General features: G+C 34.9%; 1 protein-coding gene and 1 long non-coding RNA gene across 3 annotated transcripts; one reads left to right on the plus strand and one right to left on the minus strand.

Annotated features, from left to right (window-relative positions):
* Window positions 1-393: 393 nt before the first annotated feature.
* LOC135135349 (uncharacterized) lies at window positions 394-2,113 on the minus strand. 2 transcript variants are annotated; one of them, XR_010281509.1, is made up of 4 exons: window positions 2,005-2,113; window positions 1,796-1,952; window positions 1,287-1,655; window positions 394-1,228 (listed from the first exon to the last, which is right to left on the minus strand). It is a non-coding gene; the product is annotated as an uncharacterized LOC135135349 (long non-coding RNA). The 2 variants fall into 2 exon arrangements; XR_010281508.1 differs by having other exon boundaries at window positions 1,796-2,110.
* A 13,341-nt stretch (window positions 2,114-15,454) lies between these two features.
* LOC135135079 (SRSF protein kinase 1-like) lies at window positions 15,455-17,378 on the plus strand. Its single transcript, XM_064064035.1, has one exon. The coding sequence runs from the start codon at window positions 15,582-15,584 to the stop codon at window positions 17,265-17,267; it is 1,686 nt and encodes a 561-aa protein (XP_063920105.1). The 5' UTR covers window positions 15,455-15,581; the 3' UTR covers window positions 17,268-17,378.
* The last annotated feature ends 316 nt before the right edge of the window (window positions 17,379-17,694 follow it).

The raw sequence follows: 17,694 nt of genomic DNA on the forward strand, positions 1-17,694 counted from the left end.
TAGACAGTTGATGCCAATCTTAAATTTCTAGTGATCTTAAGATTGCAACTTAACCACAGAAAAGTTTCTGTCAGTTACTTCTACCGAACGTGAATGCTTATTATGTACTGTGCCCCAAACCGTCACTTTCGGGCGCGCTATTTAAATTTGAGTGAAACTTTCGTAGCGCGGCTATTTGATTACCAGGGATATTTCCAATCGTAAGAATATACCAAAAGTGGTTAATCTTTCTTCCAAAAATACTAGGTTGCTCATAAATGGAAAAAGACAAGATTAAAAAAATTACAATCATTAAGTTTATTCGAAAAATGATTGTATTATATCTAACATTTGTTGGTGCTTTTGTAATGTTTACATCCTGATTAATAGTAAATGGATAAAAAAAACATTAAATTACTCAAAATGCTTGTATTAACTTTTCTTATCCTTTAAAACTCTAAAATGTGCATACACAACACAAACTGTACAATTTTATAGCGAGGATAATAATAAAAGTACCCTCTAGCTCATTCAAAGATTGTTATTACAACCTAACGTTGAAATTCAAGGACGACACTTTAAGGGGTACAAATACAGTTATAATATTGAATGTTACCTTTTCATTGCGAAGATGACTTTAGTCACTTTTAGTTCTGTGCGGGTGTTAATAAAATTATTTTTATCCTCATATTATTAATAGTTATTTACATCACACTTTATTAGAATATAACCAAATACAAGCTATTGTTCTGTATAAAATATATGAAGCACAATCCAACTGGTAATTGTGCTTTTGATTTAGCAACATTTTGTGGGGGCTAACAAATCCCACAAAATTGTGCAACATGTAATATTTGTATAGTCTGTATTTATTGACTTCCAACCACTATCATCCTGAAACTTTCTCTTCGTACACCTGCATGTCGTAAAACCTATCTTTTGTTCGCCCTTCCCAATAATTCTTATCCTTCGAAGATTTCGAGTACCTTCTAAGAACCCTTTCGACACAACCGTTTCACCGCTCTCTACCGACCTGTCTTTTCATTTTCAAAATCACAGACAACACTCTTCACTTTTCCCTTATCTACTGAACCGACAACATTAAAAATAAATACACCACAAACGCAAGTCCTCTTTTAATCATCTGATCACACCACAATTCTTATCTGCTAATGAAGATATCTCCAATTTAAGTGAGAGGTACAACATCACCACCATAATTAATAATTCCCAACCATCTCATAATGCCCTAAAAATAGATAGGATAGAGTACAAAGAGTTTGATTTAGCTGAACAAAATATCTTACGATAAATATGTGGATACTCAGTGGATGCATGCTTAAAACACTCTTCTCAGATATGCTGTGAATATACAAATGCATGTGGCAGAAATTCTAGAACTACATTATTGTCGTTTCCAAGCCCACAATTCTGAAACTTTATCTTATGGCAATCTTAATGTTTCGTATGAACAGTTTGCATATTACATTGAACAATTAGAAAATGCCTTCAGTAGATAATACACTTTCGCTTCAAGTTCCCAGACAACTTAAAAACCAGCTGGCCTTAATAGCATCCATGTAGTAATCTCCCCCTTGATTACCTTTTGTCATTATTTGTGCGATTACGTATATTTTATACATTGAAATTCCATAATAGGGAACTACAGAAGCAACCTAAAAAACAGAGTAAATTAATCATTTTGTCCCATTTATAGAGCATTTGCCAGTTTCATCGATTAATAATTAATTATAGCTGCAGAAAATCATCGGTTTACTTATCGATGTTATTTTTATAGAACTATTCCTGTACTTACCAATAGTATATTGTTTGTTAAAATGTATGTAACTGTAATAAATACATACATACATATGCAGTTAACATGACTTTTCTTTTATAATTTGAAACCATCGCATCATATTTAATTGAGGTTATCTCAGAGTTCGTGTTTTTCGTTCGTTATGTCACTTTTACTAGTAATATATTTAGTAACATTTAACATAGATATTAAGATATCAGGTTTACCACCACAAATGTTGTGCCCCCAACCGTCCTTTACGTCAAATTCTGTGTTCACTTCGCTCCCATGCATTTCTTATGGAGCATTCAAAAGCTGTCATATCTCTGTTATCTCTGGTATAATACACCACAGAAGGTACACAACACGTATATAGTACGTAAAGTGACAATCAAAACGAAAAGGGCCATCACGTGGGTTGCGTAGTAAAGCAAGTTACGTTGCTCGAGTCTATTCATAGCTCTCGGGGGATGGAAACATAGGGCAGTAGCGCCGTTAATTTGTCTTACTTTTGTACTGTCTTCGTATGTCTGTTGCCAATGTTTTGTGTCTGCTATTTTTTGAAGTTAATATTATTTATTTTGTCGCTTTGTATTTATTAGCAAGAAGAATTTTGTTTAATAGGGTCCTCATAGCATTTGTTACTTTAATTACATTTTATGATAAAACAGTGACGCCACTGGTAAGAAATAGGCGCGCATCTGAAGCTCCGCCCACGTCACTCTTTCGTTCTGCTTCGCACTCTACCATGTTTCTCAGAAAAAGGCGGGAGGAGCAAGTTTTAATTACACAGTGGAACAATTTTAGAAAAATTTCTTGTTACAAGCATTCTGAAAATGTATTCTGAAAGGTTATTTTGTGCTGAATAACTATCTAATAAGACATTATGGCTACGTCGTCAAAATATTTTTTTTTGGAGATTGTTCATAGATAGTTCCAGTTGAAGGTGTACTTATTGCATACAAAAAATTTGAGCGCAATTTGATAGGCGATTTAAAAATTGTAGCTTTAGTAACTGGCTTCCAATCTGGATATATCAAGCATATGTGCTTCTTATGCAAGTGAAATACAAGAGAAAAAGCATTTCAACATCGGAAAACAATATCTCCTAAGCTTTCTGCTGCCAACATAAACCAAGGTAATAACTAAAATATTACAGTGAATTTCAGTTTTCATATTATATACATTTTCTACATTTAGAAATTTTCGTTGGGCCTGAAATTCGAATGAAGGAGCAAGTGTTCTACGCCTATTTGAATGATAAAGAAAAATTTACTTGGGAATCAATTAGCTTAGTGATCAGTGAACTTTTAGGAAACAAACGTTCCACAAATTATGTCTCATTTAAATTTCTTTGTTGATAATAATCTTTTCATCGTGAATCGTGAAATCAAGAAAGTCGAAGAAAGATTTAAGAGATAGACCCAAGTATCCATTCTTTCCGAATACATGAGGCTTTTATAATGAGTTAGATCCTTCTACATACTCTAGGCAGGTTAAATATTCGTAGAACTAATTAAATATCTGTCGACAGAAATCTGTGGAACATTTTTTTAGTGCTTTTTGCGCGTTTTTCTATGTAAAATTAGAATTCACTTCATTTTTTCTAATTGTTCACCGGACGACAATAAAAATTTGAATAACTTTTTTTTTGACGACATGGGTATATAATCTCTTTTAAGAGTTGTTCAGCATAAAATTACTTTTCCGACGATGTTTAGAAAATATATGTAACAAAAACACTGTTCTACTATGTTATTAATGACCATATAGGGTCGCTAGAATGAATGGAAACGCTTAAATATCTTGAGAACCAATTGTACAAATCGACTGAAATTAGGTATAGAGGTACATTTTTGTTAGCAATCAGTTCAAGAATTTGAATTTGGCGCCTTGGTGGAAGTGGTGATACTGCGAGCCGCTGCCTGTCCACGTCGCTAGAGTGTGAGGCACTCGAGAATGCGCGCTGGCCTGGGATTCACCTGCTGCTCGACTATTGCGCTTGTGTTTAGCTGTTTCGCTAATGTTTTGTTTTTTTTTTATTATTTTTTTGAAAATTAATCGCTACCATATAATTCATGCATTTCTGAATAGAGTTCTTTTTTTCTGAATTCATTGATATAACACAATCATACTTTCTTTCTGTTTGAAATGGCAAACACAATACATAATTAATTATTCAAACAAGCTTCGATATTCAACATTTTTAATAAAGTAGGAAAAATAATATTTTATCAAATCATTACCTGACCGACTTCAAATTCTTCTAAACTTTCTTTTGAATAAACGTTTTCCGCTTCTTTAATTTGCATTTTGGAAAACAAATTATCAAATAATCAACGCGGTACCCATAACAATATCAAAATAATATGCTATGTATTAAAGTTTGCATCGGCACAATTCACACAGTCTTACTGAAAATACTCAATATTTCGTTAAAAATAGTTTAGAAACTAAAATAGAATGAAACGTTGCATGTGCATAATTGTCGACTGTGGCACTCAGGAAATTAAAAGCCCTCCTTCGTCGGGCTAGTCTGTGGTCGGGCTTTAAACATTCCCTCGTGCCACAATCTCCCTGATTATGCCCTTAAATAAATAACTATTAAAATTTCGTAGTGCAATTTTAAGTGCAATAAAATTTCGCAAAGGGGAAGCAACATTATGGCAGGAAAATGTAAATAACTTGAAACAAGGTATTCTGAATGGTCTGCACAATTTTGGTGATCATTCTAAATGTGAATCATATTTTTGTGATAAAGGGGGAGTAGTGAACAATACAGGGCATTACACGAATGAGTACGAGCCTGCAATAATTAAAAATGCAACCCAAAATACAAATTCAAAACTTACTTGGATGCCTCTTTTAAATTTCAAATAATAATAGACTATAACTCTAAAGGTTGCTTATTAGAAAAAAAAAAAATTAAAAAAAAGTAGCGATAGATGTATTGGAAGATTTACAAAATTATTTTTACATAGGAAACAAATAATAAAGCATCTAAGCAAAAACAAAAACAAAAAAATGTTGCGGCATCATAGTGCACATTTCGACTACAGTTCAGATGATTGTTTCATCGAGGAAAAACCTGATATGAATCCAGATGATTTTGCTGATGCGGAAAGAAAATTTTTGGATCGTCTGTCTACATGTGACACTGATCGAATTCAGGAAAAAACAGTTGGGCAACATTCGAATTCCGAATGGTTTAACGAAAAATCATTTTGAAAAGATTTGTAATATGAGACACGAAAAGCATCGTCCAAAATGTAATAATAATACATCCCTTAAAAAATTACCAAAACCTTTGCAGCATAATACCACGCATGAAAGTGATGCAATAAAAGAATTTGAAGACAAACTTAGTTTTAAAACGGTAAAATGTGGCTTATTTGTGGGTATTGATAGGTAATGATGCTCTAGTTGAGGTAAAGTGCCCTTATTCAGCTAGAGATTGTGGTGACCGAATTTAAATCAAAATTTTCGCGCTGAAATTAATTAACAGCGGCGCGAAATCACATTTTTAATAATTTGAATTTGAAACAGAAAAAAAAATCAATCACAAAAATGAAATCGTTAACCATAGGCAACCAAATATTCACGTAGCGCTAGGGAGATTTTAGTTAAAGGGTTAGTTGGTTGGTAGACAGAAAGGCAGCATGTTGAAAGGTGATTCACTCGTTTTCGGTACGGTGTAATGGGTGTATGGTGAGTGCACGGTAAAAACACGTAGTAAGAGCTAATTTAAATTAGTTGGTTTGGTAGTTAATAAAATGGGAGGAAGCCTTTGTTTAACGACAATCAATCATAACACCGACGTCGCTCCGTTGTCCCCAGCCCGCGCGGCTAATTCTTGCGGCTTTTAATCAAAAACACATGTGATTTTTCAACGCGAAACACGTGCTGTAAATTTGTTTTATTGTTTGTAAATTCACCAATCAAGTTAGTTTTCTTAATCGTCAGCTAGTGCAAACACAATTTAACAATTAGGATTATTTAAATAAACTACGTGCTAGAAGATCTCATGAAATTCACTTAGTCAGGAAAACACCTTGTTGTTTAATTCCGCATAAATTTCTGGATGCATATACGTAAGTGTTACATTATAATATTAAACAAGTTCATTATATTGCGAACTGGCGGGGGGTAAAATAAATATTCCCTTGGGTGGTTATCATCGGTATCATAATCACATCACTGGGGCATGCCCTCGCAACGCCATAGATTGATTAATGCATCGAGGCCTGCCCTCACAACGCTACAGATTGATTAATGCATCGAGGCCTGCCCTCGCAACGCTATAGATTGATTAATTCATCGAGGCATGCCCTTGCAACGCTACAGATTGATTACTTCATCGCGGTTCGTCCTCGCAACACTAGAGATTAATAACATCAACGAGGCTTATTCCTTCCACCGCTAAAATATACATCATCGAGGCAATTCTTCGCAACGATTTAAAATTTACATCACCGAGACGCTTTTTCCTCGCAACGATTTTAAAATTTACATCACCGAGACGCTTTTTCCCTCGGAGCGATGATTGCATATTTTTGTGTTTGTTTATTATGTGTATGTTTTTTTGAAGTAACCAATCACTTAGATCATGATATACTTAATTTGACATAATGTAAATTCTTTGTTTGAACTGTTGATAAAGTGTGGCAAATATTAATCTCATGTAAATTTTGTTAACTTTGCAATTTTCCACCTCATGCAATATGTCTCAATCTCACAGTTTTAACTTCAGTAATTTTCCTTCGTTGTATAATTTTAATTGAACGTAAATTTCATGTTCTACGAGTGTTAACCTCACATAATATTTTTATTTGTACAAGTTTATTTCACACCGGATCTTTTGTTTCATAAATCCTTGCTAAGTTTTGTTTTGTAAATACTTTGTTGATGAATGTTTCTATCATATAAATTGCTTGATGTCCAATTTTTATCTCACGTAAGATTTATTTGTTGTTTAAAATTTCAGAAGATTGTATGGCGAATTTAAATGTTTAAATTGTTATTGCTCGTTGAAACTTTAACACTTATTCAGTTGTTGTTAATATCAGAGTTATAAGAGATTGAACATGTAAAAATGGAACTGAGGTTAAATAACTCAGAAAACGTGGCAAAAGCGAAGTGCGGTTCCGAGTCGGGCTGGCGAGATTTATCGTGTCACCTGTACAAGTCCAAAGGTTTGGATAGATTCAGGGGCGCCCTCCGATGTTGTAGTGCTCTCGAGTTAGCACAATAGTCGAGATCTAACTGCGGGTCTGGCGACCGTAATGGCCTAGTTTCGCACAGCATGATCGTAATGGAGGTGCGTGCGGGTAGGCTTTGCGATAGATAGAATAACCGTCGTGGGGGGAAAACAGCCTCAGACCGGTAGCCCCGAACTCCGCTTGTGCTAGCACGCCCCAGGGGTACTTTTGTTGTGCTCCTGTTAACTGCCGTAACTTTAAAATCTGCTGCCACACGCCCGTAATAACTTGTGTGCATCAAGTTACTTAGTTCAGATTTTGCTTTGTTTTTATTAAATTTGTGATATTCAAATATTTGCATTGATTCCAAACAGATGTATAGGATTTTGCGTTTGTTCGTTTTTTATATGTGAATAGGGGCAATTCTGAATCGAAGTTGTTAAATTTAAAGGGTGTTAAATTGCAAATTTCCATAGTAACGAGTTAAATTCGTAAATCTGATTGGCTGTTTCTTTTTTAACAACCTTTAAATTTTAACGGGTTTGATTCAGAATTGGGCCTTATGTCTGTCAATTCGCGAGTGTTTTTTTTCCTATATCTTAAGGTGTCTGAAATGTAATATATCTGTGAATATAGCCCTTTTTGGAGATGAAGAACTATAAGCCTTCTCATATCGGTCCTTACATTTTGTCGGTATTAGGTATTGAATTGCGTTCTCTGCTTCAGCAACTATATCCGAAGGAATAGAATCGCTAGAGGAATCTTTGTTTTCCATCTTCAATTGAACACACAGAACACAATACGATTAGGTATTATTGACAAATATTTAGCTAAAAACTTGTTTGTGTTTAAACAAATGCATTCGCAAAAACCTTGGCTACTCAACGATATGATTTTCGAAGGGCTGCGATTTAAAATTTGACGAAAAACTTAATTGCTGAAAGATCTAAAAGACGCCGTTAGGAAAAACATTGTTCCTAACGCGCGTAGGAAGTGCGGTTCCGAAATTCGTGCAGGTACTCGCTACGCTCGTTTCATAACACCTGCACTCGTTTCGGAATCGCTGACTTCCCACACTTGTTAGGAAAATAACTAATTTTGCACTCATGACCTTTTTTGATAGCTTTCGCGCATTCACCAGAGTGCGGGAGGTCGAACTTCCCGCACACGTGCATTTAACTTCCCGTTGCCATGGTAACCTTAAAATACTCGGGTAGTGTCAACATTGTGACGTGTTGACGGCGCTGTCAATGGCGTTGTTTATAAATAACTCACAGTTAATCTCTTCAGTTTAAAGGTTTATTCGTCGCAAAAAATATTGTACACAACACGTTCGTGAGCCTGCTTCCCGCATTCACGCAAATGCGGCACTCCCTTCGGTCGTGCCTCAAACAAGCGTTCATGCGGGAAGCAGGCTATCCCGAACTAGTTGCGTAAATTACTAATTAACTATTAAATTAAAATTGTTGTCAAAAATGACAAGTCAAATCCTTCTATGATGTACAAACATTTTTTTATCAAAATAATTTATATTTTTTAAAGCATAAATTAATAATTTACTGCAAAAAGTGGTAGTGGAAATTAAAGTAGAACCCTAAGGCTATTCACCACAAAAATTATCTCTAGGTTTTCACCGTAATAAAAGTTAACGTGGGGTCTAAAATCTAACATGGGAATCCCTATGACCACTTTTAAAAAAGATGCACTGTATGTACTGCAAATCACTCGTATTTATACCAAGGTTTGGAATTTTCGCACCGAAATGAAACCTTCGATTCCTAATGCTCTAATCGGATTAGCCAGACTGCCCTAGCACCCGTTGCCAATTTTCAAAATCGAAATTTTCTCTGGCCATGGTTCCGCCAACTATGTTCCCCCTCGCCGAGCAGTAGTAAGTAGTAAGTAGCTCCCCCATAAATGGGAAATATTTATAATAAAGTTTGAACTTACCATGTAAATATTTAACGCATGCGCAGATTTAGGAGCCGAGACTGCTTTTTAGGATGTCGAAAACGGGTCACTAAAAATAGCGAGTTGTCCCTACTGAATGATCTCTATACAGTATGCTGTGATACAGCAGCGTGGGCAAAATACTGTTACGATTGACGGGCGAATAATAAATCGGGCGTTGGTAAAACTCAAAAATTTATTTCTTTAGTTGGAATTACAACACTATCTATAGCAACGAATATGTACAGAAATTATTCCGGCGCTCTCGACTGTCTTCACTGGATGAATGAATCCATTACCTACGGTCGCCTCTATTTAAACTCATATTCTCTGATCGAGATCCTTCATGAACATCCATCGCGACTCCGCTTCGCGACTCCGCTGGACGCTGCTTCGAGACGGCTCCAGATCTGTCTTTATGTGCCCGCCTCTCGGCCGTCGACACCGTCAGCAGTGATGATTCACCCATCAGCGCCGTGCGTACGTCCAGAAAGCTCTCGACGGCCATAGGCGTCGTACTGGGGCGGCGTAACGGTGTATTTCGTAACAATACATACCCGAAAGGTGAGAGAAAAGTGTTAAACACTGTGAAACACTAATGAAGGATGACTGAAAAAGACTGGTGGAAACAGAAAATGTGCAAGACATTCCACCGATTATTAAGTTCACTTGCAGACTGATGATGAATCAATTGCAAGTTTTAGATCAGAAGTTACAGGTGATATACAGTGGAGTGAAACAGTTCAAATAGTTGTAGTTGAGAATGAAAGCTTGAATGGTTATATAGTATAGTGCAAATGAAGAAATTATGGTACGTGACGTTATGCAAATAAGTGATGACGATGATATAGAACGGGATGAAAGTCAGAATGATGTGGAAATTATCACAGTTGAAATAACTGAATAACTAGTCCGGTCAAAATAGACATAAAAATAGTGATCAAGTAACAAAAACTTCGACAGAGTTGAATTTTGGTACAGACCTTGGGTACACCAGTAGAAATAAATTGTCAAAAGTCCCCATAGATCCCATGTGTGCTAAAAAAGTTATTCAAGGTCAAAGGTCAACATTTTTGGTTTTTTGGATTTTTCTCGAAAACGGTAAGTTTTATTAAAAATATAGTTCAAACAAAAATTGTAGATCATAAAATTATCTACAAAAATGATCCTTATACTTTTTTCCCTAAGAATGACCATTCTTAAGGTATCGCCGTTCTAAAAGTTGAAGGAGTTGCATTCTACATGATATGCACACAAATTCCACATATATACATAGTCAGACTCTTAATATAACTAAAAATGCCATTCGTGTCTCTTACATGTATAAAATAACTACGAACAATATAATAAATAGCTACTAACAAATCTGAGAATATACACTCAAAAGAAATTCAGTCCCTTAGTCAGCTCCTTCTACTATAGATTGATAAAATCATTTAATTTTTAAAATCTGAAAAGGCTCAACAGCGAGCAAAAATATATTCTTCAAGCAGTTTATCTTTTTATCCAAAATGCCAAAACCATGTAATAACCGGCTGCGATACTACATCAGCACTGTTCAGAATGGGTAAAACATGAGTACTGAAATTACTTGAAAAAAGGACTTAACTGATCGCGCTAAAGTATTTGAAGAAATTGACGCGTCTCCTCAAACGATAATCGCAAAAGGAATTCGCTTTCTCCTTACGGAGCTCGAAAAAAATTATATGCACACATTTCCACACCACCTGTGATGTAGTGTACTTGGCGCGTTTTTTTTAACGTGATTTCCCCAGTAGGCCTACGATCTGTTATGACGGAGTTTTATGGGAAAATACTGTAATTTCTGCATGATGATCATTGATTTTGATATTGACATAGTTGATTGATTTAAACTATGGTTTCTAATTTCTGTTAACATTTTAATCTGATTCATACTCTTCAAATTCGACTTCAACAGTCATGTCTTCTTCAATTTCTTCTTCTTCTTCCTCTTCTTCTTGCTGGATGTTCATAAATTGTTAAACTGAAGATGAATTAGTTTCCTCTTCATCGATATCACAATATCACATGAATCTTCGTCTGTTGGATTCCACTGAACATTCGAGCAAGAGTGACCTTGGCAATTAGTGCACGTGCAGTGTATATGTAGTTTGAATCGGTTCCAAAGTATTATCTGTTAATTTCCAACCTCAGTCTTCGGGGTTCAGTTGATAGCCTAGCCATGTCTGAACTTGATAGTATACCTACAAGTGTTGATGAGCAGAAGCCATGTTGGAGGAAGACAAGATAGTTGTACTTGTTTCTTGTTTCGTTTTTTTTTTTTAAGTTAAATATCTATACTTGTCGAAACAACTAATTTTTTTAGAGCTCCGTAAGGGGAAAGCAAATTCCTTTTGCGATTATCGTTTGAGAAGACGCGTCAATTTCTTCAAATACTTTAGGGCAATCAAGTAAGTTCAGTACTCATGTTTTACCCATTCTGAACAGTGCTGATGTAGTATCGCAGCCGGTTATTACATGTAAAAATAAAATATGGTTTTGGCATTTTTGATAAAAAGATAAACCGCTTGAAGAATATATTTCTGCTCGCTGTTGAGCCTTTCCAGATTTTAAAAATTAAATGATTTTATCAATCTATGTATAGTACAAGGAGCTGACTAAGGGACTGAATTTCCTTTGAGTGTATATTCTCAGAATTGTTAGTAGCTATTTATTATATTGTTCGTAGTTATTTTATACATGTAAGAGACACGAAGGGCATTTTTAGTTATATTAGGAGTCTGACTATGTATATACGTGGAATTTGTGTGCATATCATGTAGAATGCAACTCCTTCAACTTTTAGAACGGCGATATCTTGGGAATGGTGATTCTTAGGGAAAAGAGTATAAGGATCATTTTTGTAGATAATTTTATGATCTACAATTTTTGTTTGAACTATATTTTTGATAAAACTTACCGTTTTCGAGAAAAATCCAAAAAACCAAAAATGTTGACCTTTGACCTTGAATAACTTTTTTAGCACACATGGGATCTATGGGGACTTTTGCCCTTTATTTCTACTGGTGTACCTAAGGTCTCTACCAAAATTCAGCTCTGTCGGAGTTTTTGTTATTTGAAATGTCTATTTTGACCGGACTATAACCATGTCTTTTGATATAACTGTTGTAATTTTCCTCTGTCTTTACATTTAAGCGTTAGTCTTATCTAACTAGAAAACATTGTTACTTTAGAAATACGTATACACATTTTTTTTTACTGAATCTGTTTAAGTCAATCTAGTTTGAAATAATTTCTTTTGTTCTAAATACATTGTAGCGGCACAATAACACATGGGTAAGCAGAGCAAAGATAAGTTGTCTTGTGGTGTAGCGGTCAGCATACCAGCCCGGAATGCTTGGAGACGTGGGTTCGAATCCCACCGAGGCACAACATTTTTCTCTGCTTACCTATAACATAATACCCCTATTTAACTTCAAACAAATTTGAAAAAATTATATATACATGATGACCCATTTATGTTTTTAAAATAGGCAACCCAAAATACCGATTCCACCTGAACCTGGATTACAAAAAATGGTTTAAAATTAAATTGTATCAAAGTTTGCTAAATGTATAGAAACGTCAGTCGTCAGTGGCAGAAAAACGCCTATGCATGTTTATTGTGCTAAAATGTATCACATTTATCTGCACAATAAACATATTATTATAATAACGAGAAAACCGACATGATCCTTAGTTATGGACACGTTATGAAGAATGACAGAAAAAGGCTAGGGGTACAGCACAATTGTATGCCCGCAGATACCCTGACCGTGTGGCCCCAACACCCAAAATTTTCAAGAGGCTAGAAAATTCGTTGCGTAAGAAAGTGGCCTGCTAACAAGAGGAAACGGAACCAGACTGCGACTAGCTTGGAAAATGAAGTATAACTTCTCGCACAAGTTAATGAGAATCCTCATAAGGGGGTTATGGTACAAATTGCTATTGCTAGACAAATAAATAAATTTCATCCTAACCGCTCTAACCATATGCAGCTGGAGCATGCACTTCGACCCACAAACCAACCACAAAGATTGGGTGTTGGGGCCACACGGTCAGCGTATCTTCTTGCATATAATTGTGCTTCATGTCTGGCATTTTTGCGACACTGTCCATAAATAAGGATCATGTCGGTTGTCTAGTTATTATTGTAAGAATGCATAGGCATTTTTCTGACACTGACGTTTCTATACACTTATAAGCAAACTTTGATACAAGTCAATTTTGAAACATTTTTTGTAATCCAGGTTCAGGTGGAATCGGTATTTTGGGTTGCCTATTTTAAAAATATAAATGGGTCATCTTAGCTGAATAAGCCTGTAGATATAAGTTCAATTTCTATAATAGAGCAAAAAAATTCAATCCCAGCTTGTGACAGCAGGCTACATTTTGTATTTTAATATTAGTTTGGCAAAAGAAGAATCCACTAAGAGGCTTAGTATTTCAGTTTCCATATTTAACTCCCATGAGGTCTTCTGTCTTCTCCGCTAAAATAACCTAAATGGGCCTGAGAGCTACACACATGATGATTTCATTCTCATTGGTCGTTTTGACAGATTTCAACATTCGAACCATAACCTTGTAGTTGCATAATATCACTATGCCACTTTTAATTTCTCCCCAAAATGGTCCAAAACAAATATTTATTCCACCCAAGCAATTTTACCAAATTTACATTGGGAACTGAAGATGACAGAAATGGGCTAAACTTACTTCATAACATTTTAACGACTATAATAATCTTGTCGTAACTAGACGACGATGATTACAACATAAACAGTTATAAATTACAATTTTTAATGCAAAAATTAAGGTTTACTTTTTCCATATAAATTCACGGTAAATACTTATACCCTTAGATCATATAATATTATTATATGATCTAAGCTTATACCCACACCTTTAACGCAATAGAAATTTGTGGTGTGCCACATTATATTAATTGCGGATGTGGTGATTGTTTCTGTGTATATGTAATTAACAGCAAATTACGATAAAATCGTGATTATTTCATATTGTTTGTAACACAAAACTCACAATAAGTCAAAGACAACATTCTACTGTTCATTTGGTTTAGCATTAGCTGGTGTTTGGTGTTTAGGTTTCCGTTTTTTTTTGTGCGCAACTGCCAGTTGCTCCAAAAATAATTACAATACCACAGATTACGGATACCAGATGGTTCACTTGTGGGCGTAACTGTCCGCAAATTTTCCGTGCGCATGACACTAAAATTGGTTCAGCACTTTTAAATCTCTTTGAAACTGGTTCGACAGATTAACACGCAAAATAATATTTACAATGAAGCAGATATAAGAATAAAAGTTTAGGTAATAATTCAGGGAATAAATAACATTACAAGGATTAATTTCTACGTTTTTTGGTTACGAAGGGATTTTTTAAAAGTTTTAAAATAATCAGAAAATTAGTTAAATAAATACCTACCTGCATTAAACTGTATTATAGTATCGTTTAGTAAATATATCTTGTCCATAATGTCTGATTTTGTAAATGAATAAGAGAATAAAACATTTTCCCTTCTTTTCCTTTAAACTCGTTTCAATCTTAAATAACCACCAAAAATCGAAGATCACTATAAAAACGAGTAGATTAGAAAACTGTAACAACAAAATTCAGAAAGGCAAGCGCAGCAAATTTCATTAACTATGCCCTCCAATTCTTCTAACTTTCGGTAACCCTTTAAGCCGTATAGTTAAAGAGGTTACGTTTATTCACCATGCAAAAATTTTAACACCATTTTCTTGTTAGCACTATATTCGAGAATACGTGTTTTTTACGCTCTAAAATTTTTTAATGCCGATGGCTGTGTCCGCAATTCTTTTCAGAGGAAATTGTGAAATGTTAAGCATTTGTAATAATGATAAATCATTTTGTGTAAGGCAAATAAGTATTTTGTTCGTTTTTTCTTCACTTAGAACCTCATCCCTTGCATCATCGCTGTAATTTTTCTCTGACCGCCGTGCTTTTAAATTCAAAGCTTGCGAACCAATTTTGGTAGAGCGTGCGTAGTAGCGTGAATACCGCTTGAAATCTCGAGACACCGACTTCAAAGTGCCGACAGCTGAGTGAACTATCTGGTATCCGTAATCTGTGACAATACTGTACAAATAGACAACCATGTACACACAGATCAACATGCGCATGCTTTAAATAAAGCGGGTAACTTTAAATTAACAAGTTTTATTTTAAAAAAATCTAAATTTTATTTTTACGTTCAAATTTTTTGATATTTAAAAAAATTTGACGTTTTAACCTCACTCAAGTTTTCCCCCAATTTTTACCGTAAAGTCCAAAAAAATATCTAACACCCAGTTATTTTCAAAAATGTACACTAGGGAGTGGACAGATAGAAATGGCGTTGATTTTATATACCAATAAAAAAACATCATTAGTATATATACAATGCCTTTAGGAATAAGACTGGCGATAGATATGTTATGAACTTTCGCTCGTAGTATTGCGCAGTTCACTATGCGTTTTTGTCGCTGGTCGTTCATGTTGAACCATTTGTCGAGCCTGGCGGCCATACTTAAACAAAACTGTTTTGGTAGAAATGTTGATTATTTGACATTTTTATTGATTTTTCCGTGGTTTTAATTCAACCGATTTTACAAATGAGCGCAAAATTGGACGTAAATCGACGGGTCTTGGCTATACAAGCAAAAAAGAAAAGACATAAGCCGTCTAAGAAAAAAAGTAAGAACGAAATGAATGGTCACGGTGAAAATCGTTTAAATTCCAAAAGTGAGCCCTCACATAGTTCAAGCAATGAAACGATTGAAGATCAAGATGACACGTACACTAGTGAAGAAGAAGAACAAGAAGACAGCAATGATTATCGAAAAGGAGGCTATCATCCAGTTAAAATTGGTGATCTATTTCTTAGTAGATACCATGTTACCCGGAAGCTCGGATGGGGCCACTTTTCCACGGTATGGCTATGTTGGGACCTGCAAGATAGAAGGTTTGTCGCTTTAAAAATAGTTAAGTCAGCAGAGCATTTTACAGAAACTGCTCTTGATGAGATCAAAATTTTAAAAGCAGTAAGGGAATCAGATCCTACAGATCCAAAACGTAACAAGACTGTTCAGTTATTAAATGATTTCAAAATCAGTGGCGTGAACGGTGTACATGTATGTATGGTCTTCGAAGTCCTTGGACATCATCTATTAAAATTAATTATTAAATCAAATTATCGTGGAATTCCTTTAGATAATGTTCGTACTATAATGCGACAAGTTTTAGAAGGTCTTGACTACTTGCACACCAAATGTAAAATAATACACACTGACATCAAACCAGAAAATGTTCTCATTTGTGTGAGTGAGGATTACATCAGAAAATTGGCATGTGAAGCTGCTGAAATGCATAATTTAGGATTAAAATTACCAACATCATTAATAAGTACTGCACCAGTTCAAGAAGTGCAACCAACAAAAATGAGTAAAAATAAAAAGAAAAAGCTAAAGAAGAAAGCTAAAAGACTTAATGAATTACTTAAACGACAAATGGAACAAATTATAGAATTAGAAGAACAGAAAAAGGTGAAAGAAAATGGTGACACTCTTACAGATAATGACTGCAATGGTACAAGTCCTAGTCCGGAGATGGTTCATGATAAAACTGATGAGAAAGTTACAAATGGCTGTGTTGATGAATTAGCAGGAGGTGAAGTTCCCCCAACAAGTGGTGAAGATTGTAATAATGAACCAGTAATTCATATGTCTGAGGATGATCCACCGTCATTAATTGCAAAAAATGAAATAAAGATGGAAGCAGATCCCGCCTTCATAATATGCGAATTTGAAGTTAAAATTGCCGATTTAGGTAATGCTTGTTGGGTTGATAAACACTTTACTGAAGACATACAGACGCGACAGTATCGGTCACTGGAAGTTTTACTAGGAGCTGAGTATGGTACTTCTGCAGATATTTGGAGTACAGCTTGCATGGCATTTGAATTAGCAACAGGTGATTATTTATTTGAACCTCATTCAGGTGAAGATTATTGCAGAGATGAAGATCATTTAGCTCATATTATTGAGTTGTTGGGCAATATACCGCGAAGAATTGCCCAGAGTGGAAGAAATTCAAAATTAATATTTAATAAAAAAAATGAATTGAGACATATTACAGGGCTAAAACCTTGGGGACTAGAAGATGTTTTAATTGAAAAGTATGAGTGGAGTCGGCAAGATGCAGAAGAATTTGCAGCATTTTTAAAACCAATGCTGGATTTCGACCCAAATAAACGGGCAACTGCTGCTGAATGTCTTCAACATCCTTGGCTCAACAAGTGAATAGATACTGTTAACATAGCATTTGGATTTAAAGTCAAAATTGGTTTATTGTATTTTTTTAGCTTCATTGCTGTTGTATCACCTTTGTAGTAAAGCACTGCCTTACAAAAATTGTTTCTAGATTGATTACTTAAGGCCCGTTTGAAACGACACTAAATTTATACCTCATTTTAGGTTGAATATGACTTGTAGTTTGACAGCAAAAAGTTGAAGGACATTTTGTTTCAATGTTATAAGTTGTATTCATGTTCAATATAGTGTCTCGCAAACAGCCTAAAAGCTACACTTGTATTATGTCATAATTAATTTTAAATTGCTGAATTGGCCAAATTATATATTTTTATATTTGTGAAGAAATTTGCTGCCTTTAATGTTGTAATTAATAATTTAATTTATTTTCACAAGGCCTGTGTTTCATGTAAATAGG

This window comes from Zophobas morio, unplaced genomic scaffold, assembly GCF_036711695.1.
Source record: "Zophobas morio isolate AGI-343-1 ecotype UQ-CSIRO unplaced genomic scaffold, CSIRO_AGI_Zmor_V1 ptg000024l, whole genome shotgun sequence".
NCBI classification, from domain to species: domain Eukaryota; kingdom Metazoa; phylum Arthropoda; class Insecta; order Coleoptera; family Tenebrionidae; genus Zophobas; species Zophobas morio.